Here is a 22,396-nt window from a genome sequence, read left to right as displayed (position 1 = left end):
CTCAAAACCACAGCAGTTTATTTCCTGTTCACACTACATGTCCACTGTGGATCAAGAGGGAGCTCTGCTCCCCTCTGGTCCCAGACAAAAAGCCGTCATGTAGAATGCCGCCAGCCAAGCGACAGAGGGAAAGCGCGCTGTGGAGGGACTTACGCTGGCAATTACCTACTGCAGCCAGAGAGAGACGTGTTAATTCCGCTCACAGTCATTGGCCGTAACTAGTCACACGGCCCCACCCAACCTCAAAGAGGCTGGGAAATGCCGTCCTCCCATGTGATGGAATAGGGGTGAACCAGGGATGTTTGGGGAGGAGCGGGAGTGACTTAGGCCAGTATTGAATGAGAGAGAGTCTTTTCAAGGGCCTGCACTGATGTTCCTCTGTCAGTATTCACTCCCTGAGGCCAGGGACTGTGTTAATCACTGGTGGATTTGTTAGTTAATGGAGAAGACCTGCCCTTGCTCTCTTTGGTGTGTGTGTGTGTTAAGACTCATTAGACCCAGTAGCTGTTCCTGCCCTTCACCAGGAGATGCCCAGTGAAGGGTGGCTGAATCTGAATCCTGGGATAGAGCCAGCATTCTGGATTCAGTGGGGAAAGCCTTGGGCAGCTAGGTCAGGAAAATGCTGGGAATCTTCCTTAGGCCAGCTGCCTGCACAGTGAGAGCCCCAGGGCCCATGAGCCTCATGCCAGCCACCGTCGCTGATTTCCAGCTCAGCTGCTGCTCAGCAGCAGGATCCTTGGCCTCACTGTGCCTTAGGGTCCTCCTGTGTTAAATGAGGCATGGTCCCTGTCCCAGCCACCTCATGGGAGTTGCCATCCAAGGTAGCAGTGGAAGAAAACAGTGTTGCCTGAGAAGAATGAGCTGGAATCCTTGGACTGGGAGTGAATCCAGGCTCCATGACTTAATAGGTGTGCTATCTCGGGCCCTGTCTGTCTCAGTTCTTACAGTTACGAAATCATCAGGCTATCTGAATATTCAATGGGATCATATATGTGAAGTGCTCAACACTGCTTAGTAAACAATTAGGTAGTATTCTCAGTAGTACTAATATTAATAGTATAAAATGCCTCTTCAAGAGGAAGGAATAGTCATTGTTTCTGCTTTTTCCCATCTAAGTAAGCCAGTGTGATATATTGAAACGATGGGATAGGGAAGAAAGTCGGCACAGGATAAAGTGTTAGAAGACACAGGTTCCAAGTGGGCTTCAGTTTTCTCCCCTGCAGAAACTAGGGAGGACTGGGAAACCTGTCTGGACCTTGGTGTTCCTTCTAGTGCTGCTTCCCTCCAGTTCAGGGACTTTGAGGATCTTGTGAACTTTTGAGTAATCTGCTTTGGGCAGACCCTTGTGAAAAAGGTTTAGAAGCCCCAGTGACAAGTGACGTATGGAACTGCCATGGTCAGCCCTACAGAAGCAGGGCCAGAGTGCTCCCTGCTGTCATGGCAGCTCATCTTGCATGCTGGAAGGCAGGCTCTCCTGCCTAGGGATGGGGGTTTTCTTCCAAGGGTCAGGCTCAGAGGAAGCTGGCTTGGCCTCATCACCAGGAAAGAAAGGCATTTAAAAACAAAATCAGTGTTAGAGTTGAACCTTTTGAACTCTTCTCATCTCAAGATGGCAAGTAGATTTTAACTTGTGGGTTAAGCCCAAGCAGTTGCTACTGGCTGTAACGAGTTCTCTGTTGAGGATTCTAAAGGGTGGCATGATTGATTGTTGATGTCTGCCCTGGATGTAGAGGTGGGCAGTGAAGCTGTGCATGCTGTCAATTTGGTACCCCTGACCTCCTTATTTTATAGAGGGGCAGACAAGGCCTGAGGAAAGGATGGGAGTTGCCCAGGGTCACCCAGCAAGCTGGTGACATTTTCTTTCAGGTCATGAAGGGCCCACTCCACCTCACAACACCTGCCTCCCACCTGCTTCTGAAAGTATATCAAGGAGGGAAAGCTCTCCCAGGGACCTGGCTGGAGTGGGATGCTGGTTAGAGCTGTATCTTTAAGTGAGCTCCTGCTGCAGTGTGCATTCGTTGTCCTGGTCACCGGGCATGGGGGAGTTAACGTGTTCCTGGGGCACTTGGCAGGGGACTGTTGGGTGCTGTGGTGCCGAGGGCCTCCTGTGTACTTCGCTCACCCACCCCGCTCTGGGCTCGGAGACGGGCTCTGTGGCTGAGTAGAATAGTGTTCCTGTTCAGTCACCCAGTGCTGCCCCATGAGGGAGCCTCCCCAAGTCCACACTGGCCCTTTAATAGCCATCAGACAAACAATGTTCCCAGTGACACAAACATTATCCAAGGCACTTCCCGTGGAGGGGCCTGGGTCATGGACACGCAGATGGCATTTGGCAGCTTCTCCTGCTGGCGTCAGGAGGGGCATCAGTGCCCAGGAGGATGTCTGCCAAGTTCGCAGTGGTTGCTGCTGCTTCCCTGCTGCCCAGAGAATTCCCTGTGCTGAGAAGGGCGTCTCTCACTCGGAGAAAGAAAGTCACCGCCGTTGGAGCTGGTGTGGGATTTGGGGGCAAGACCAAGAGCTTCCTTTTATAGCAAGAACAGCAGAGATGATAGATACTAAACTTCATAACTTTGTTGGATAAAAGCAGAAATGAAAGAAAGGAAGTTGACAGACGCCTGCACCCACCTGACAGGCTGTATGAACAGCTCTGTATGGCAGCCCTAAGAAGGAAGGGCGGACCACACTTGAGGTTCTAGGGGGTCCTCTAGGAGAAGTAGTAAACACAAGGCACTGCCATTGCTCCTGTGGTGCCAAGGGCCTCCTGATTACTTCACTCACCCAGCCTCGCTCCAGGTTCTTGGCAATCCCATGTTCATGGCAGACACTGCAAATTGATTACTGTACATTGTCCAACGATGCACCTCAGAATCCTTCTCAACACAGTACACCAAAAGGTCTCTGCCAGTCAGCTAGAATTGAAAAATTAGAAGTGGAAACCTACTTGCCATTCTTCTTGATGAATCAGGGCATCCAGCCCGTAGACTGTTTCCTGGCTCTGAGAGAGAAGGGTGCCCGCATCCCATGATGGTGGTCCAGGTGTGCTGTCCAGCTGTGGGTGCTCTTTCCCATGTTGTGAAACCACGGGTCCTTAATCCGAAGGTGGTTACTAACGAGGGAGTCCAGGGAGAACAGTAGGGGCCCGGAGACCTGAGACTTAATGAGCTTCCTCAGTAGCAGTGCAGGAGACCGTGGAGGGAACGAGTGGCCTGGACTTGACTCCTCTTCAGATGAGGGACAGGGACCAACTGGGTTATTCCCCCAGAGAGTTAGCTCAGTGTGGAGAGAAGGCCCATGGAGAAGCTAAGGGCTGTTTGTCCTGGGTTGGGAGGACACTGGGGATAATGGAGGCATGAAGCGGGGGGTGATGGAATCTAAATATTCACAACTTACAGCATTTTGCAAGGGGCACATGGAGCAGACACATTCCAGGGTGTCCCAGCCAATACGGAGAAGTCTCCAGGAGGGGATTTCAACTCGGTAAAAGGAAGGACTTCGTGTGATCATGGGAACTGTTTGGTAACTGGACATAAGCCTGTGAGGGAGTGAGTTCCCCGTCCTGACATAGGTGATCAGGGAGGGTCACTGGACAGAGTGCAGGATGGGGAGTCAAGGATGAGATAGATGGGAGACTGGAATCTGCAAGGATGTTTCTAGTCAGCACGCTTTCAGGACCAAGGTACAGAGGTGTTCTCACACTCATCGGGCAGCCAGGGAGCCAGGGAAAGAGGAGGAAGGAGCTCCAGCCAGGAGGCAGCAGCCAGGCTATGACGCGGGAAGTAGCAGCAGAAGAGCTTGACAGTCATTCAGACACAGCCACGTGGGTTTCAGCCTGTGACAGACCCAGGCAGCGTAGGTGCCAGGTCTTGCTTCATCGTGCCAGCTGATAGTTAGTTTCCTGTTTCAATAGGTTGTTGGCAGGGCCTCACACAAGAGCCTGCCAGAACCAACACTCAGCTCTTTGCTGCAGCCACTCCGAAAGGAGGAGTTCTGGCCACCCTCCCAGGCGTGTCCTGTCTCTGCTACTGACGCTTCCTCTTGTGGTCTGAAGGGTTGGAGGGTCCCTGTTAGAAAGGGCCCCTGGGCTGTAAGTCAAGAGCCCAGGGTTTACCCTACTGTGGGGCCCTGGATAAGCTCCTTAACTTCTCTAAGCCACTGTGTCTTGAGTGGTCAGTAGGTAGAATAAAAGTCTGCCCCTCTTTCCAGTAGAATTGTTGAGGGCAGAGTGAAATAATAGGTATGCAAGTGTTTTTAACAGGGGACAAAAAACGTAAAACCAGTACCACTACTATTAGCTGAAACCTCAGGACATTGATACCTCTGGGGTTACCTCTAGAGTGATAAGAACCTAAAAAGCCAAGGTTCTCAAACATTTGTTTTTGCTCAATACTTCCTGAAAGAATTTTGAAAACTATATTCTTTTTCACAAGTTTGAGTTGACAGCTAACATTTTTATTCAAAGTTTAAATCATTGCAAAGGATATAATTTCCAGGATATTGTGTAAAAAGAAAAAAAAAAGGTGGCATTTTGGAAACAAAACTGTGAACCAATTTTCAAAATGTATCCAAGGGAATCCAAACACTACCGCTATTTGATATCCGCCATCATCACTTCAAAAACATATGAACAAGCCTATCTTTAAGAGTCAGAAATTTTACATCTTTCCTTTTTCTCCATGAGCTCATATTTCCAGTCCACTGCCCCCACAGGGTTTTATCCTAATGTAAAATATATTTTTTATGCTTGAAAGTCTTTTATTGATCACTGTTTCGCACTCATATGCCATAGCAAGATGTACATAAATTGAAATTGAAATTTCTGAAAAAAAAAATTCCTGGGATCATAAAGCTGTACATTCTCCAACTTTTTTTTTCCAGATTGAGTTGTTATTAGCATACAATTCATCAAAAACAAATTTAGGTAAATAGTAAATGTGAAAGTAAAAAATTATTAAAAACGCATCTCTTAATGAAATGGATAGGGCTTCATTTCTTTCTCAATTGGCTCATGTATCTGTGAATTAATATTTCTTATTGCTAGGAGGAGACAAGATTCGGCATTAATTTAATTCCTATCTTTTGGTTTTTGTAGGTCTAAGTGCTTAGAAAGCTCAGTCACATAAATAAGTAGCTGGCAGGGGATAGAGTTTTGTTTTAGCAGTGTCACTCAATTCTTTGAATTCCTTCCAAGTTGTATGCCAGAAATCATACAGGGGTCTATCATCAGACAATATTTTTAATGGTCTCTTCGCTGACAACTCCATTAGATCCTCCTTTAATTTTGTTGAGAGGAGAGAACTGGAAATCACCCGATTTGAAAAAGGAGTTGTTCCTAGTCATTAGATCCACTCACTTTCTGAGCCCAATACCGGTATTGTAGGGTCTCCTCTTTGCTTGGAGCCCCAAGGTTCTCATCTCTTAGGGCAGCCACCACGGTAGGATTAGGGGTGGGTGAAAGAATCGTCTTTTGTTTGTAACATGGCACAAGGGTGAAGGTGAGAGTAGGAAGAACTGGCAAGTGGAGCCTCCCACCTGCCAGGTTCTCTGGCACATTGATGTTAGGAAGGAACACATTTAGAAGCTGGTGATTCTCTTAAGGCTGCGTGGACCTACTTACCCCTTGAGCAGCCGCCACACACCCCCGGGAGATTTGTGCTTCACTCGGAAGACCCTGCTCCAGAGGACATTTGGTTTGAGGCCAAGCCCCAGAGCCTCAGGAAACCCACTTGTCCATGCCTTCCCTGTTCGGATCCCCTGTCCTTCGGCAAGCCCTGGACCCACCCAGCTCCTGTTGCATGTTTGAACAGAGAGGGCTGCACACACTCCTGAGCATTTGTTCTCTGAATAGCAGCTCCCGAGACTCTCCGAGTTAAATATGGGACTGTCCATTGTAAGGAGGCAGCCTGCTGTCCCTACCCTTGTGTTTTTCTTCTCTCATTCACCGGCTTTGGATTTCTGTCTTGTCACATTTTGTGTATTATGAAAGGTGTCTGAGCTTCTCTAGACCTGGCTGGGTGCAAAGGGTTGCTACCCTACATTCTTTCTCAGAAGCCTGCGTCCTCTCTTAGGCATCTTCCCAGAGTCTCCCTCTGTGACCTCAGGAACTAGACCCGCTGGCCTCACCTGATCTGTCTGATGCTCTGGAAGGGAGCTAAGCCAGGTGTTTAGGGAAAGTGCTCAATGGGAGCAGTGAACTCGGATTTGTTGGGATGGCAACTGTTGCATCACTTGTGAAAGCAGGAATGGGGAGAGGAAAAGTCCGCTCCTGCCTCCTGTGTGCTGGCAAGCCCTGCCAGCCATCCCTGGCAGCAGTCCCAGGGCTTTCAATAGGGTACTCTTGGGAGTCGTATGGCAGCACTAGACATAGTGGGGGACTCTACTCCCCTGTAGCATTTAAGGAAAGTGCCATGACTGAAAGGAACACACAGCTCGCTTGGCATCCAGCGGGTGACCTAGGGTAGTGGCAGTAGCATGGCTCTGGATCCCCAAGGCCTATTTTGAACTCAGTTCCTTGCCAGCCACTAGCCGAGCTGCTAGAACCTTATGCTCATCCTTGCAATGGAAGTTGAGTTACCAGCCTCATGAGGACTTCTGGGAAGATGGTGGATGGAAATGAGACCTAGTAAAGGTTCGTTCTCTCTCTCTCTCTCTCTCTCTCTCCCCCCCCCCCACTTTCTTCTTCTTCTTTTTCTCCTTCTCCTTCTCCTCCTTCTTTCTTCCTCTTCCTCTTCTTTCTTCTTTCTTCTTCTTTTTTCTTCCTTCTTTCTTTTTTTCGAGATAGGGTCTTAGTCTGTTGCCCAGGCTAGAGTGCAGTGGCATGATCACAGCTCACTGCAGCCTTAACCTCCAGGGCTCAAGTGTTCCTCTCACCTCAGCCTCCCAAGTAGCTGGGACTACAGGTGCGCTCCACCATGCCCAGCTAATTTTTGTATTTTCTGTAGAGATGGGGGTCTTGCCCAGGCTAGTCTTGAACTCATGAACTCAAGTGATCTGCCTGCCTTGGCCTCCCAAAATGCTGGGATGCACCGCGCACAGCCCACAAGCACCATTTCTTCATGGTGCTTTCCAAGAGGCTAGTTGTGTGGCTTGGGAGCAAATCAGATCTGACCGACCTCTGGTGCTATGCGTTGCCCCTCTGGTTCTCACTTTCCTCACCTGAAAAATGGGGATAATAATCACCTTTACCTGCTGTAATTGTGAGGATGAACTGAGCTGGTATGAGAAGCCCCTGAGCCAGGACCCCAAGCCCACTAGCTGGCTACGTGAATTGAGTGAGATGCTGCACACAGCTGCCCCAGCCTCTGCTTCCTTACCCATGCAGTGGGGCAGAGGTCAGTCTGCATGGAAAGATTGCAGATGAAGTGAACCCAGACAGGCAGTGATGGTGACAGCCATGGTTCATAGAGGAAAAAAGTGGCTGGGATGAACAGAAGAGGGAGCGGGCTGCGCAGGGAGTCAGGCATCGGGGCTGGGGACTGTCTGAGCTGAGTCCCCAAGAAGGCCCTCCTTGCCCCACTGCATCAGTTTGGGTCTGTGGTGGCCACAGGCCAGGGGGATGCATGGGCACTGCACCCGTGGGGCACATCTCCTTGGAGGGTCATTTTGCTGAAGGGTTTTTGGGTAGAAATTGTGTGTTCTAATCATATGATGAATCAGAATACAGAGAAAACACAAAATTGAATTCAGGGAGCTGTTGGCCCATGGCTGCTATATTCTGCCGTGCCCTGCGCCAGCCTCCCTGGGGAACACGTGGATGCCCCTTGGCCAGCACAAGGTTTTTAATGAAGAGGTAGGCAGTGTGATCTTGTCCACACTTCTCAAAGTGCAGCCAACTTCGCCCCTTCCCTAACCTTCCAGGCATTCTCCAACTTTAAGGGCTCTTTCTGATTTCTTACGTAATTCAGATGGAAAAACGCCCGAAGGCAGCCCCCACGGTGGATCTGTGCGAAGCCGGTATTCAGGGACCTGGATTTTTGACCAAGCATTGAGATATGCATCTGGTACGTGATGGCCAAGGGGTAGTGCCTGATCCGGGGCCAGTATGGGTGGGGGCACAGCTGGACACAGCCATCAGCTACAGACTGAGTAAGCAGGCCCTGCTAGCATCTCAGGATCAAGAGGGGCCACCTTCTTCATCCCCTGTCCTGGCTACACATGAGCAAATCTGAGCCTGCCCTGGGACCCTGGACTCCAGTACTGGACTACTGGAGGGACGATAGAGCACGTGGAAATCTGGATGCCTAGAATGTCCAGAGCATTTTGGCAGCACTTCCTATGGGCCACAACTCTGAAACAGGCCTAGGGGACAAAAGGGTTCCAAGCCAAATGTGTTTGGGAGACCCTGGGTTAAACAGTAGTTGACCTCTCTCCCTGCAGGACTTCGCAGGGCCTGCGGCTGCTCCTGTACACTGGCCTCCCCAGGACAGGCCACGCCATGAGGTCTCCCTCATACTTACTTGGCCATGGTCTTCTTTTTCCTGGGGTGCATTCAGGAAGTTGGGTTCCAAAGAATAAACTTTGGAAAATGCTGCTAGTAATAGCAGCTGACCTGTGTCATGTGCCTGCTGTGGACCAGGCCCTGTGCTAAGGAGCCACCATGTTGTCGCTCACAACCCATCCCCGCAAGGGGTGAGCAGTGTTACAGAGAGGAAACCTGAGGTGTGGGTCGTTCCATGACTTGTCCAGGGCTCCCTCCGCTGGGATGTGGTGAGCCAGGGTTTGCACCCAGGTTTGCTGGCATCGCTGCACTGAGGGCTGCCACTCTGGTAAACTCTCCCCATGCCCCACCTCTCACCTTTCTGGCCCCATCACATAGGGGAACCTGAAGCCCAGAGTCAGACTGAGCAAGGCACAGGTGGGGTCCTGGGCTTTAGGCTGAGTGAGAGGCAGGCGGGGCCCTGGGCTTTAGGCTGAGCGAGGGGCAGGCGGGGCCCTGGGTTTTAGGCTGAGCAGGGGCAGGCGGGGCTCTGGGTTTTCCGCTGCATGAGGGGCAGGCTCAGGGTTCCTGCTGCCAGCACACAGTGCTCAGTCCAGAGACTCCGTGTTCTAGACAGGCTGTCTTACTCTGCATTGGGGGTCAGGAGCCAGCTGAGGAGAGGCTGAGGAGCCATCATGCCCCTGTTGATTCCCTCTGTGGAGTGACACCTGCAGTCAAGGCTGCATGTGCCCTCAGCTCTCCCACAGCTTGGGGTAAACTCCATACTGCCTGCCAGTCAGGACTTGGCTTGGCTGTAAACAGTATCTACTCCACTGACTTGGGCCCCCCACTGCAGTTGGGCTAGGGTCCTGCCTCTGTGCCCCCGGGCCCTGCACTTGCTGCCCTAACGCCATCATCCTGCATTGTCCCCGTGCCAGCTGGCCTGTCTGCTTCCTATTAGACAGAGGACAGGGAGCGCACCTTGCTCACTGCTGGGGCCTCAGTGCCCGGCACGTTGCAGGCACTCGTAAATTCTTCACTGGTTGAAGGGGAATTGGCAGAAACTGCTAAAGAGTGGGTGGAGGCAGCAGGAAGAGAGTTGGAGGCATTATTACCCAGTGACAGATGAGTACAACAGCAAGACACCATGGATTTATGGAGCCCTCGCTGTGTGCCAATCATAGGGCTAAATACAAAGAAGTATGCAATCTGATCTTTGCCCTCCACGTGATTGTATTTTTCCCTGCGTGACAAGGGTAATACACATACAAACCACTAAATAACAGACTACTAAATCCCACGCTGGCGTTGGGATGACAGCGGCCCCTGGAGTGACCCACAGTAGTACCGGTGGCACCTTCTCCTGTTCCTTAGTACCTGTGGTGTGCCAGCCGGTTCACACGATGAACCTCGTTGATACGGACCTCAGTCATGAATTGTAGGAATCAGAGTCCGGTGTTGCAGGTGGGGAAACAGAGGCTCGGACAGGTAAAGGGATGTGTCCGAGATCGAACAGACAAGGCAAGCTTGTACAACCCACGGCCCGTGACCGCATGTGGCCCAGGATGGCTTTGAATGCAGCCCAACACAAAGTTGTAAATTTTCTTAAAACTTTATGAGTTTTTTTTGTGATTTGTGATTTGTGTTTTTTTTTTTGCTCATCAGCCATCGTTTGTGTTAATGTGTTTTATGTGTGGCCCAAGACAATTCTTCTTCCGGTGTGACCCAGGGAAACCAAAAGGTTGGACCCCCCCTGAGCTAAGGGATAGCAGAGCTGAACTAGGCTTCAGACTCCACATCCAGTGCTCTTCTGCCTTCACCTTATGCCTCGGGTACACACCCAGGAAATGGGCCTCTGCTTCCAGGCAAGACTAAGGGAGTAGGAGTTAATGAGCTTCACCTTCACGGAGGGTCTGGTCTTGTGCTGGGAACACTGTTCATGCATACTCAGTCTTCACACCAACACGCTTGAATCATCCACATTTTTCCCAGGAGGAAATTGAGGCCCAGCCAGTAAATGGCAGAGTTAAGACTCTTATCCCAGGTCTGCCTCTCCCATCCCCAGATACTGGGTACCAGAATTTCCTGGGGACCTTGGAATAGGCAAGTCCCCACCCCAGCCACTCTAGATTACTAAGCCTGGAGTGGGCCAGGGCCTCTGCATTTGTCCACAATCCCGGCTGTTTTGTTAGGAAGAGCAAGGCCTGGGCCCAGGTGGCATCAGGCCTTCATGAGGGCTGATTTAGGAGGGGGAGCAGGCAGGGTCTCTGTCCCTAGGGTCCCTGCCAGGCTGGATTTGAGGGGCTCTTCTTGGCTTCCTGCCATGGGCCTTTGCTCTGGCCTTTACATGGGCAGGCTCGTCTTTTAACCTCTCTGCAGTGCCCACTAGGAGCTCAGCCAATTCAGTCCCCTGCTCCTGGGAGAAGGGCCTGGCAAGGGGCTGTGGGGGTTAGAGGCAGGCATTTACACTATGTCGGTCTCTGTGTGTCTGAGGGAACAAGGCAACCCCTCAGCGGATGTTGGGGGGTCCTCTCCTTGCTGAGCATGTCTATAGCAGGGCTGGGCACTTCCTACAGGGAGTATAGGGCCACCCTACGAGGTAGGTACATGTGGTCCCATTCTGCAGATCAGCAGACCGAGGCTGCGTGCACCTAAGGAAATTACCAAGGTCATGCTGCTGGTAAGTGACAGAACAGGGACAGGGACCCAGGTGTGTCTGATTCTGTCTGTCTTAATCTCTATCCCATTCTGGCAAGGAAAAGGGGTTGCTGGAAATTATAGTAATGCAATGATGTGATGATTTCCTTGTGTGGATGCAATTTATTCCTTTCAGAGCACTTTTACATTCATCTCCTTTTTCCCCTCAAGGTGTAGGGCTGAGAATTGGCTGAAGAAGTTACCTTCTCCATCTTACAGATTTGGAAACTGAGGCACAGAGATGGTGGGGGTGCCTTTCCCAAGAGAGTGGGAGGCAAACCTGGATCTAGACCCAGGCCTACTGACTCCTGGCTTGGTGCTGCCTCCTTGCCAGGGACCATCTCTGCCCCTGGGACAGAGTTAGCCACACTTGCAGGCATCGCCTGTGGGTCCTGGGACCTTGTGGTCACAGAGGTTGGGTGACCAGTCCTTTCCTCTTCTGTTTTCCAGGGTCTTATGAATGTGGAATCTGTGGCAAGAAGTACAAGTATTACAACTGCTTCCAGACCCACGTGCGGGCACACCGAGGTGAGAGGAGTATCCCTGGGGCAGAGCCCAGGGGCCGCCCCTCCCACTATCTGTCTGTTTCCCACTTGGGCCCCTCGTGGGTGACCCCAGAGGCCCTGACAGCTCCACCCTTTCCCATTCTCCTCCCACTTTCATCAGTAGGACAGGGTGCCAGGCAGAAGAAGGGAGGCCTCCTGATGCAGGACAGCGTGGGCATGGGAGGGAGACTCCGCAGGACACACCAGGCCTGCGCCCCAGGGCTCCCCCTGCTCCCCACGGGTGTCACACCTCCCAGGACATCTCATCACTGCTCGGTGTCAGTGGCTCCCACAGGGCACGTGCTGGGGTCAGTGCATGTGTTCCTCATGACAAGCTTGGGAGTTGGAGACAGGAGGGATGGCATCTGTTTCCCCCGGAGCCTGGCAGACAGGGAGGAGAGGCTGACATCAGGGGCCCGGGGCGGGACTGTGAGCTCGTCCCTGTGGCTTCCACGTTCTCTCTTGTTTTTGGTGCTGGCCCTATCATTGGCCCGGTAGCCTCACCCCCCTCCCTCTCTCTCTCTCTCTTTGCAGACACTGAAGCCACCTCAGGGGAGGGAGCCTCCCAAAGCAGTGAGTACTTTTTCCTCCCGTGGGCTGCTGAGGGGTGAGGGCTTGGGGTGGGACAAAGAGGAGCTGCTCGTTCCCTCCCCCAGAACTGTTCCAGGTGGCCTCTGAGAGACACAGTGCTGGGGTCCAAGCTTTGGGGCCAGCCCATCCTTACAAAACCACAACACGGTGCCTCAGAGCAGTCCTTCCCAAAGCCTGCTCCGTGGCAAGCTCATTCTGGGAAGGTTAGTGGTGTTCTGTCCGTGACAATTTCTCCAGCCAAGTAACTTTGGGAGACCTTGAGTTTCACTAAGGTGAGCAGGTTTCTTTCTTGTGGACATTTCCAGCTCTTCATTGACAGACACAGCCGTGCCTCTCCAATGGGTGCCCAGGATATGCAGTTTCTTGTGTTCTTTTGACTCTCACCCATGACTCTGGGGCTCTGGAGCTGACTTTTGGGAAACAGTGCTTTGGAGAGTTTTCTCCTGAGCCCCCACAGCCAGGGGCACTAACTGCTTATTGGTGATTTGCCCTGGGGTGCCATATCCCAGCACCTGGGGTGGCACAGGGCTTTGACATCTGCAACAGCACTGCTGCTCACAGGCCCTGCTTGCGATTCCTCCAGTTCTAGACCCCAAGCGCCTGGTAAGCGAGTAGCCGGGCTGGTGTAGACTAGGATGGAGTCTTCCCACCCAATAATACGAAGCTTCAGAAGTCACAGTTCCACCTGTAGGTATGTTGCCAACAGAAATGTGTGCATATCTGCTGAAAGATGCTAACTAGAATGTTCTTAGCACACTATTCCTAACAAACTAGAAACCCCCAAATGCCCAGTGCTCATTGAATGGATAAGTCTAGTGACACAGAAGACTACTGTATGGTAGTGAGAATGAACAATGTATAGCTATACACAGCAACATGGATGATGCACAAACAGTGGTGAGCAAAAGAGGCCAGGCATAAACAGGGTTTGTCCTCTAAGATTGTGCATAGAGAAAGGGCAAAAGCAGCTAAAACTGACTATTGCCGGTAGAAGTCAGAAGAGCGGTTCCCCTGGGGAAGGGGCTTCTGGGTTCTGTTTCTTGAGCTGGGTGTCGGTTACATGGGTGGTTTCGGTTTGTGGAAATTGAACAAGCTGTACATAGCGTATGTACACTTTTCTACACCCGGGGTTAGCAACATTTTTCTATAGAGGACCAGATGGTAAGTATTTTAGACTTCATAGGCCAGACGTCTCCATCACAAGTGTTCAGCCCTGCCCTTGTAGTGGGAACGTGCCAGGAACAGAGATAATATGTAAATGAATTCCTTACCAAAACAGATGGTGGGCAGGATTTGGCCCACAGACTGTTGCGTGCCAATCCCCGTTCTATGGGTTTGTTACACCACACCATCATAAAAAAAGATTTTTAACATAATAAATAAACATTACCACCCCCTGCCCAACAAACCCCCAAACCAGAGCAGTTTGAAGAGGTGCCGATGGCTGAAAAAGGATTTTAACTGGCCTGGGTCCCAACAGCATTTCTTCTAAGGCACGTTCCCATCCACTCCATTTGGATTCTTGTGCCAAAGGAGAAGCCGGTATGTTCTGGAGAGGAATCTGAGGTCCAGGCTGGCTAGACACCTGCCACAGGACCCCAGCTGGGAGGAGATGGGAGCTGGGCCCTCCTCCTCCAGCCCTGCCTATCCTGCCCCTGCCCCAGCCCCAGCCCCAGCCCCAGCCCCAGCCTGGCCCTTGGCTCCCGTCTCCCTCAATAGCTCCATTCTTTTCCGGCTCCCATGGACTGACTGCGGTCAGCCACACATTTAAAGAACTTCCCTATTTATCTTTCCTTCCTCAGCTATTCTGGGCCCCTGGCTTCTCCAGCAGCCCCTCAATGATCTGTTGTGTTCCGTCTGGCTTCCGTTGTCCGCAGGCTTGCTGGCTGCTGAGGGTTCTATAGCAGGGGTATTTTTAGTCCTTCCATCACTTTTCCCTTCCTCCCTGTGGAGTTTCCTCCCCGCGGCCATTGCGCACTGTTTTATTCTCAGTCCTGCAGCCCTGCCCTGACCCAGACTGGCAGCGCCTGCTTAGAATGCCTGGCCTCTGCTTTGCAGGAGCCTGGTCGTGGAGTCATGGAGCCAAAAGGGCCCAAATGAGAATATTGAGTCCAGCCCACCCATTCTGCAGATGAGGACACTAAGTCCCAGAGAGGGGGAGCCATACAGCTTGTGAGCAGTGGAGGCAGGCCTAGAAATGAGGTCTCGCACATTCTCTTAACAGTTCTAGGACTTTTCACTTATTTATTAGGAAAATAGTACAGTCATACATAGAAGCATAAAGACATATTCACTCACCCATCTGTCCACTAAGGAATAAAAGATTAGCCCCTCATGCTACTGTCACATTGATATTTGTGACAGTATTAGGTCACATTTGGCAAGCATCAGATCCTGTATTTGGGTTCTGGGGGACGGGAGAGGGACCAGGAGAGAGTTCCCCGAGCCCAGTACTGATTTGCGGCTTATTCAGACAGAGAAGGGCCACATGCCCTGACTCAGCCTTAGCTTGGAGTTAGTGAATGTTTGAATCCTAGGTCTCCCTCCCCCGTCCACCACCCGCACTGGGCAGCCGTGAGCATACCACCAAGCCTCCCTGTGCCTGGGGAGGTGCGATTGATAGGCCCTCCCTACATCAGCCCAAGGAACACACACGTGAGGTCCATGCCAGTGCAAACATTAGAGTGTGCTGTTGTGGAGGGGGTCATGTCCTATGTCCAGCTTCAGATGTTGGGTAGACCCGGGGGATCATCCAAACTCTGACCCCATGTTAGTTATCTATTGCTGTGTAACAGATGTCCTTAAAACTTAATGACTGGAAACAGCAAGCTTTGATTATCCCTCAGTTTCTAGGGTCAAGAATTTGGATATGGCTTTGCTGGGTCCTGTGGCGCTGGGTCTTTTCCTGGCTGCAGGCAAGGACTTGGCCAGGGCTGTGGTCTCATCTCAAGGCTTGACTGGAGAAAGAGCTGCTTTTAAACTCACTTGCGTGGTTGTTAGCAGGGTTAACAAACCTACTAGGGTCTGTCCTTCCCAGGCCCTTAGACTGAGGGCCTCACTGGCTATTCACCAGAGGCTGCCCTCAGCTCCTGGTCACCTGGGTCTCTCATGGGATCTCTCTCATGCTGCCCACCATCTGCTGCCACCTGTCCACTTGCTTGTCTCTACCCAGCCTCCCTGACCAGCTGGCCCTGACCCCTCACTTCATCCTCTCATGGCAGCTCACAACCCAGAGGCCAGAAGGTGTGAGCCAGAGAGAGAAGGTATGCTTGAAACAGAAGTCTCGGTCTTTTGTAAGCTACCCTCAGAAGTGATATGCAGTCACTTTCACTGCATTCTGTTCATTAGAAGTCAGTTACCAGGTCTAGCCCAGACTCACAGGGAAGGGGTGATGTAGGGCATGAGCATCAAGAGGCAAGGAGTCCTGGGTGCTGTCCCCAAGGCTGCTCATCACAGGCCCTTCCGGCTGTGCCCTTGGGGCATGTCCCTTCCGATCCTCAGTTTCCTCGTGTGTAAAATGAGAGACTGCTTCCTCCCTCTGCGGCAAGAACGGAGGAGATGGAGGGGAAGAGCCTGGCCTGCTGCCCTGGTTGCTGTAGCACCTGGGCATGGGCGCTGCAGTGATTGTTATTCTCACAGAGCTTCTGCAAAGAGTGTGCCAGACCATTTAGGAACCAGGCCCCGAGGAACTCAGCTCACCTAGGGCAGGTTTGGGGGTTGGTTTTGGAGTCGCTTCTGGGCTCCCAGTCACCTTGTGTGGTCTGGATCTCCACAGAGGATCCCTGACACCCCAGCCTACATCCTGTGGACCCAGGAGGCAATACAAGGCTGGCTTGGGGTGGAGGGTGGGGCCAGCACTGAGGCAGGAGCTTGATCCTCCTGCATATCGGAGAGGAGAAGCTGGGTGTTCCAGAGGGTAGGCGGTGCCATGCCCTTCCGTGGTCCAGAAGATTTGGGCAGTGCCAAGGTACAGACTGGCTCAGGAACTGATTCTCCACGGGGTCATTCAGTTGGGGCCAGACTGGGCTAGTTTCATCTTTGGTTTCTGAGATGATCTGGCCAGGAAAACCCCACCCCACATGACTGAAGCCCTGGTCACCAACCAGGTGTATGTTTTCATCCCATGCAGACAATTTCAGGTACACATGTGACATCTGCGGGAAGAAGTACAAATACTACAGCTGTTTCCAAGAGCACCGAGACCTGCATGCAGTGGATGGTGAGTCAGGCCCCTCACTCATTGGAGTCATGCCAAGAAGTGCCCTTCCTCAGAGACACCAGCCTCCAGCCCTTCCCACCTCCCTCCTCCCTCTTACCCAGAAAAAGGCCAGGCAGTACTCAGAACCATGAGGGGGATGACCAGCCCTGGAGGATTCTGGGGGCGGGAACATCACCATCATATTCCACATGACTTCTATTTAGGTTAACCCAAGTGAAATTGCCATTTTTATAGGTCAAAATTAGTCGAATATTGGAATTTCATATCGAGTCATTTTATAGTTTCATATTGAGCATTTTTATGTTCTGATGAAATTAAACCGGTTTTAAAAAACGAATGATGGCCTTTTAGCATCTTAGATTATACAATTAGAAATTAGAACAATACAGTTAACATATTTTTGAGTCTTAAAAATCCTAGAAAGAGGGCCTTAGACCTTGGAAGGGCCTTAGGGGTTCCCCGTCTAGCCCCACACCCTCAGCCCATCTCAAGCTGTGACAACCAGGCCCACCACCTGTTACCACTGGCCTTTTCTCACCTCCGCTTTCTCTCTCCTCCTGATCTCTTCCTCTTTTCTCCTGCCCTGGCCCCTTGAAGCCATGCTGGCAATCAGAAACAGATCCAGGCAAACTGTCTGCCTGCACCATGGGTGGGTGTCCATCCCAGTGAGGATGAGGGATTGAGGCCCAGGCTGTGTCCTGGTTGGGATGTATCCTCATGTTGTCCTGGTTTTGGGGGGCTTCCACAGTGGCCAGGGCAGCCCTCCTGGGCCCCAAGGCAAACCCATGGGGATAGGGGCTGGGAGCGGCGGCAGAGGCTGCTCTGGGCAGGGACTAACAGGGCTCCTGTTTGCTTCTTTCCTTCTGCGGCTGCTGCCTCCCGCCCGGGCGCAGTATTTAGTGTGGAAGGAGCCCCCGAGAACCGGGCAGGTAAGTCCTTGGGGCTGCTCATCACCTCCCCTGTCCCCGGCTGGGCTCCTGAGACCTGGGGGACCAGGGTGCTGAGGGCCATATGTTCTCCCACAGACCCCTTCGACCAAGGTGTTGTGGCCACTGACGAGGTGAAGGAGGAGCCCCCGGAGCCATTCCAGAAAATCGGGCCAAGTATGCGGGATTCCCTCTGGGCACAAGGGCGGGGTGGGGGCTGGCCAAGGGAGGCAGGGCTCAGTCTCACTGGTAGGGCAGGGGTAGCAGTGGGTGGCATCACTTAACGGCAGCAATGGTGCCCACCTGTCAGTTGGGCCAGTCAGTGTTAGGACTGGAGATTTCGAGGAGCAGCAGGGCAGCACAGGGTCAAGATCAGAGCAGTGAAGGCAGCCAGGATGGGACGGAGTCCTGGCGCTACTGCTTACAGGCTTGGTGTCCTCACGGTCTGTTAGCCATCCTGAACCTCAGCCTCCCCACCCGTGGAGTGAGGATGACATTTCCCCACAGGTTTGTTGGGGGATTAAATGAGATCCTGGATGTGAACCACTTGTTAGCACAGTGCCTGGTACATAGTAGGTGCTCGGAAAATAACACGTCATAGTCACCTGAAGGGGCCTCTCAGCGAATGAGCTGTCCAGGGCAACCACAGGTAAATACTCTGTCTCTGTCCCAGGACACCCCTGAGGGCAGGAGCCACACACGTCTGGCCTGTTTTCGATAAACTTGTATTGAGTGTTGTGGGCACACAGCGGGGAGCAGGACACGTGTAGTCCTGCCCTTGGGTAGTTCAGATGGGGCTTTGGGGGTGGGGACAGCGGATCATTGAACAGTTCCAACACAGCTTGCAGGGAGTTGTGGGAGACCTGAGGGAATGCTGGAAGCTTTCGGGTGGGGATGAGGGTAGGAGATGAGTCCCGGCATCCCATGTGAAGGCAGGAGAGCCCTGCTGGTCCCAGAAATCGATGATGGCTTCAGGTCTTACAGAGCCTTGAATGCTAGCAGGCAGCATCCCCAAGTGAATGAGCCAGAGAGTTTACTAAGTGGAGAAGGGACTTGATCCGATTTGCATTTTAGGAAGCCTGGTTTTGCTGCTGGGAGGAAGATGGATTGGGAGGGGCTGGGTGGCCAGCCTAGGGCAGGTGCTGGGGGACCACAAGTGAGTGAAACTTGTCCTTTCCAGCCGTTCAGGAATTGCCATACCTGCTATTTATCTCTTTGTTTTCTGTACCTCACTTACTACCCAGCAAGAAGAGACCTTTATGGTCTCTGCTTCCTTCCAATAAGGATCTAAGGCAGCTTGTAAAAATATACACAAAATCAGAACGAGCAGATGAGGATATCTGAGTGAAGGAAAATCAGAGGAGCTGAAACACTTAAGTTAGATACGTTCCTCAGGCAGAACTTGATCCCAGCTCTTGGAAGGGGTTGGGTGTGTCCCCTCCCCCTTCCCCCAAATGCTTTTTCTTCCTCATCCCTTGTCCATGTGGTCATGGGATGATTCTTTGCTTTCTTCTTAACTCTTCTGAAAGCGTTCTGGAAACTGAAGATGAGATCATGTCTATAAAGTGGTTAGCACAGTGCTTGTCACATGCATAGTAAACACTCGATAAACAGGAGCATAAAAATCATCTTAAAGATGAAGAATATGGCCGGGCGCGGTGGCTCACACCTGTAGTCCCAGCACTTTGGAAGGCCAAGATGGGCAGATCACCTGAGGTTGGGAGTTCAAGACCAGCCTGGGCAATATGGCAAAACCCCGACGCTACTAAAATTAGCTAGGCGTGGTTATGCATGCCTATAGCCCCAGCTACTTGGGATGCTGAGGCAGGAGAATCACTTGAACCTGGGAGGCAGAGGTTGCATTGAACCGAGATCACACCACTGCACTCCAGCCTGGGTGACAGAGTGAGACTCCGTCTCAAAAAAAAAAAAAAAAAAGTATATGATGAAACCCTTAGCGCTCAAATACAGGAAGTTAGACCCTGCAGGGGAAACACAAAAGTGAATCAGGCATATTTGCAGCATTCAAAGAATTCAGGCTGGGCGCGGTGGCTCTCACCTGTAATCCCAGCAATTTGGGAGGCCAAGGCGGGTGAATGACAAGGTCAGGAGATGGAGACCATCCTGGCCAACATGGTGAAACCCCGTCTCTACTAAAATACAAAAAATTAGCCGGGCGTGGTGGCGGGCGCCAGTAGTTCCAGCTACTCAGGAGGCTGAGGCAGGAGAATCGCTTGAGCCCGGGAGGTAGAGCTTGCAGTGAGCCAAGATCGCACCACTGTACTCCAGCCTGGTGACAGAGCAAGACTCCCATCTCAAAAAAGAATTCAAAAGAATTCATAGTCTGGTGGGAGAGACATTCATAGACAGATATAGGACAGGAACAGAGGATCTGTGACCTCCCCGTTCAGTATCTATGCAGGATCTGGCAGTGGTCCTGGTGTACTGCTGCTCTTCCAACCGTATCATTATCCTTAGGAAAATGGGCCTTGAAATCAGACAGGCCTGGGTTTGAATGCTGTCTTCACCAGCTTACTAGCTCCTTACCCCTTGTGAGCATCCCATAAGTTGGGAACAAGCACATCTCTGAATTTTTCAGTGCTGTTGGAGCACACACACAGAATGTCTCGCCGAGCACCTGGGTCATATCCAGGGTGTAGTAAGTGAGACATGTTACTAAGAAAGAGTCAAGGGCAAGAGTTTTAGAGCCAACCCAAACAGGACTCCCAGCTCGACCCTTAATAGCTGCATGATGTCCTACCAGTTTTCTAATCTGTCTAATCCATAGTTTCTCTACCTCTAAATAGGCTGATGACAATAAAACTCACCTTTCAGGATTGTCATGGGGCTTAGATGAGATTATATTTGTAAAAGAATTAGCGTAGTCCTTACACATGCGTGCAAAGCATTAAATAAGTGGTACCTGTTAATTACCCAGGAAGATGCAGAACAGGATGAAGCGTGGTCTCTGTATCTGTAACTAAGTCTGACGGACAACCAATGCAAGGACCTGGGAGGAATTACCACAAATTATTAGGAGTGTAGAACTGCATTGAGAATATCAGACTAGGTCTGGCTGCCAGTGTGCTCCCAGCTGGACTGAATGGAGCTGAGATTGCTGGCGTGGTGTGAGACCATCCCTTGCTGCCACTCAGGAGCTGCCTCGTGAGACAAAAATGTTGCTTCTTCGGCTTCTGCTACGTATAAGCAGGCCAATGCCACAGAACGCTAAAAATGATTAGCCAGTAGAGGCACCATGTATTCTGAAGGGACTGATTGCCTGAGTAAAGCTCTGTAGTCAGAGGAAGAAGAAACACCCCAGCAGGAGTGAGTGCTGGGAAGTACACCTTTCACATCAGCATCAGCTGAGCACATTAGAGAATTAGGTACTTAGGTTGGAAGAAGCCCAGGCAATGACAGAGCAGAGAATCCTGCTAGAAAAGGGAGAGTTGGTCCAAGAAGCCTTGTGGGTTTAACTTGCTCTTCGTCTGCAGATCCAAGAATTACTTCCATGATAATGGGCAGAGGGAGAATAAAGGAAAACTCATTTGTGTGGTCTGTTGAAACAGAGTAAGTCTGGAATCATGTATGGGTTACTTGATTTTTATGCCTGAATAAGGAAGAGTCACTTGAATAGTTAAAATGAGAGAACTATGTAAATTCCATATAATAAAAAAAAGAGAATTTAAGAGACTCAGAGAAGAGCACACCTCTGAAAATGATCTACCACAAAATCTAGAAGACCATTCTGTTTGACAACCTTCATCTCTTATAAGAAAATGTGACCTGTCTTACAAGTCCACTTAGGCTGCCACAACAAAATATTGTGGACTGGGTGGTCTGAACAATTTATCTCTTACAGTTCTGGAAGCTGGAAAGCCTGAGATCAAGGTGCCAGCATGGCAGGCTTCTGTTGAGGGCTCTCCTCCTGGCTTGCAGATGGCCACCATATGTCTGGACATGATGGTGAAAGAGAGAGAGAGCAAGCTTTCTGGCCTGTCTTCTAATAAGGGCACTAATCCCATGGTGAGGACCCTACCCTTATGACCTCATCTAACCCTGCTTACCTCCCAAAGGCCCCATCTCTACATGCTATCATATTAGGAGTTAGAGTTTCAACGTATGAATTTGAGGATGAGGGCACAGTTCGGTCCATAGCATGACCCCTGTGAAAAAGGAGCCGGAGTTGTATGGTGAAAAAGCAACAGAATAAGAAGGCAAAGAGAGAGGAGTAAGACGAGGAAGGATTTCAGGGAAGCAGAAAATGTAATAACAGAATTAAAAACTACATTCTATGAAGTAAAGAGCTGAGTTTATCTGCAAAATTGGAATTAGTGATGTGAAGGATGAACTTGAACAGATGAAGATAATGAGAGGAAAATATGATAAGCAGGGAGAACAGGGAGCCAGTTTCAGATAATTGATGTTATAGTACCAGTGGCCAGAAACAGTGCTCCTAAGATCTAATGGAAGAAAAATTTGCTCAGCTAAAGGAAGACCTGTATATGCAGATTTAATAGGCTCATCATGCATCAGATAGATTCAGTATAAAGAGACCTGTACCTACATAGATCTCAGTGACTTTTTAAAACTATAAAGGGGGAAAAAAAAAACCTATATAAGCTTTCAGGCATAAAAAAGCAAGTTACCTATACATGAATTCAAGGTGGACTTGCCTCAGACTTCTCTGCAATACTAAATCTTAGAAGATAATGGATCAGATTTGAAGGGAAAAGGTTGTAATCTAAGAATTTTATATCTAGACAAACTGTGGTTTGTGTGTAAAGAGAAAAGCAAGGGCTTAAAAACATACTTTTTTTTCTATGTACCTATCTTCACAAAATTATTTGAAGATGTACTCTGATGAACTAAGTCATAGAGTACCTTTAAAGACTCAATTGTGAGACATTCATAGTATAAGAGGAACTGTGAGTAGTAAAACAAGATAAACTAGAAGTTAGTTTAAAATGTTCCAAATCCGATTATACAATTGCAGAAGGCAGAT

The 22,396-nt window shown here is 50.7% G+C and overlaps 1 protein-coding gene across 3 annotated transcripts in view; it reads left to right on the top strand.

Moving 5' to 3' along the window:
- The window catches only part of ZNF618 (zinc finger protein 618), a 178,238-nt gene that overhangs the window by 114,117 nt on the left and 41,725 nt on the right, over positions 1 to 22,396 (top strand). For 2 of the 3 annotated variants that reach the window (XM_023223774.1, XM_023223775.1), the window contains exons 4-8: positions 11,561 to 11,638; positions 12,190 to 12,228; positions 16,376 to 16,465; positions 17,359 to 17,394; positions 17,491 to 17,568. In XM_023223774.1, coding sequence (XP_023079542.1) covers positions 11,561 to 11,638; positions 12,190 to 12,228; positions 16,376 to 16,465; positions 17,359 to 17,394; positions 17,491 to 17,568 — 321 coding nt within the window. Of the gene's footprint in view, positions 1 to 7,901; positions 7,998 to 11,560; positions 11,639 to 12,189; positions 12,229 to 16,375; positions 16,466 to 17,358; positions 17,395 to 17,490; positions 17,569 to 22,396 lie in introns of all 3 variants that reach the window. The other variant, XM_023223776.1, reaches the window with a different exon arrangement.

This window comes from Piliocolobus tephrosceles, chromosome 14, assembly GCF_002776525.5.
Source record: "Piliocolobus tephrosceles isolate RC106 chromosome 14, ASM277652v3, whole genome shotgun sequence".
NCBI classification, from domain to species: Eukaryota; Metazoa; Chordata; class Mammalia; order Primates; family Cercopithecidae; genus Piliocolobus; species Piliocolobus tephrosceles.
This window is presented reverse-complemented; position numbering and strand designations above follow the sequence as displayed.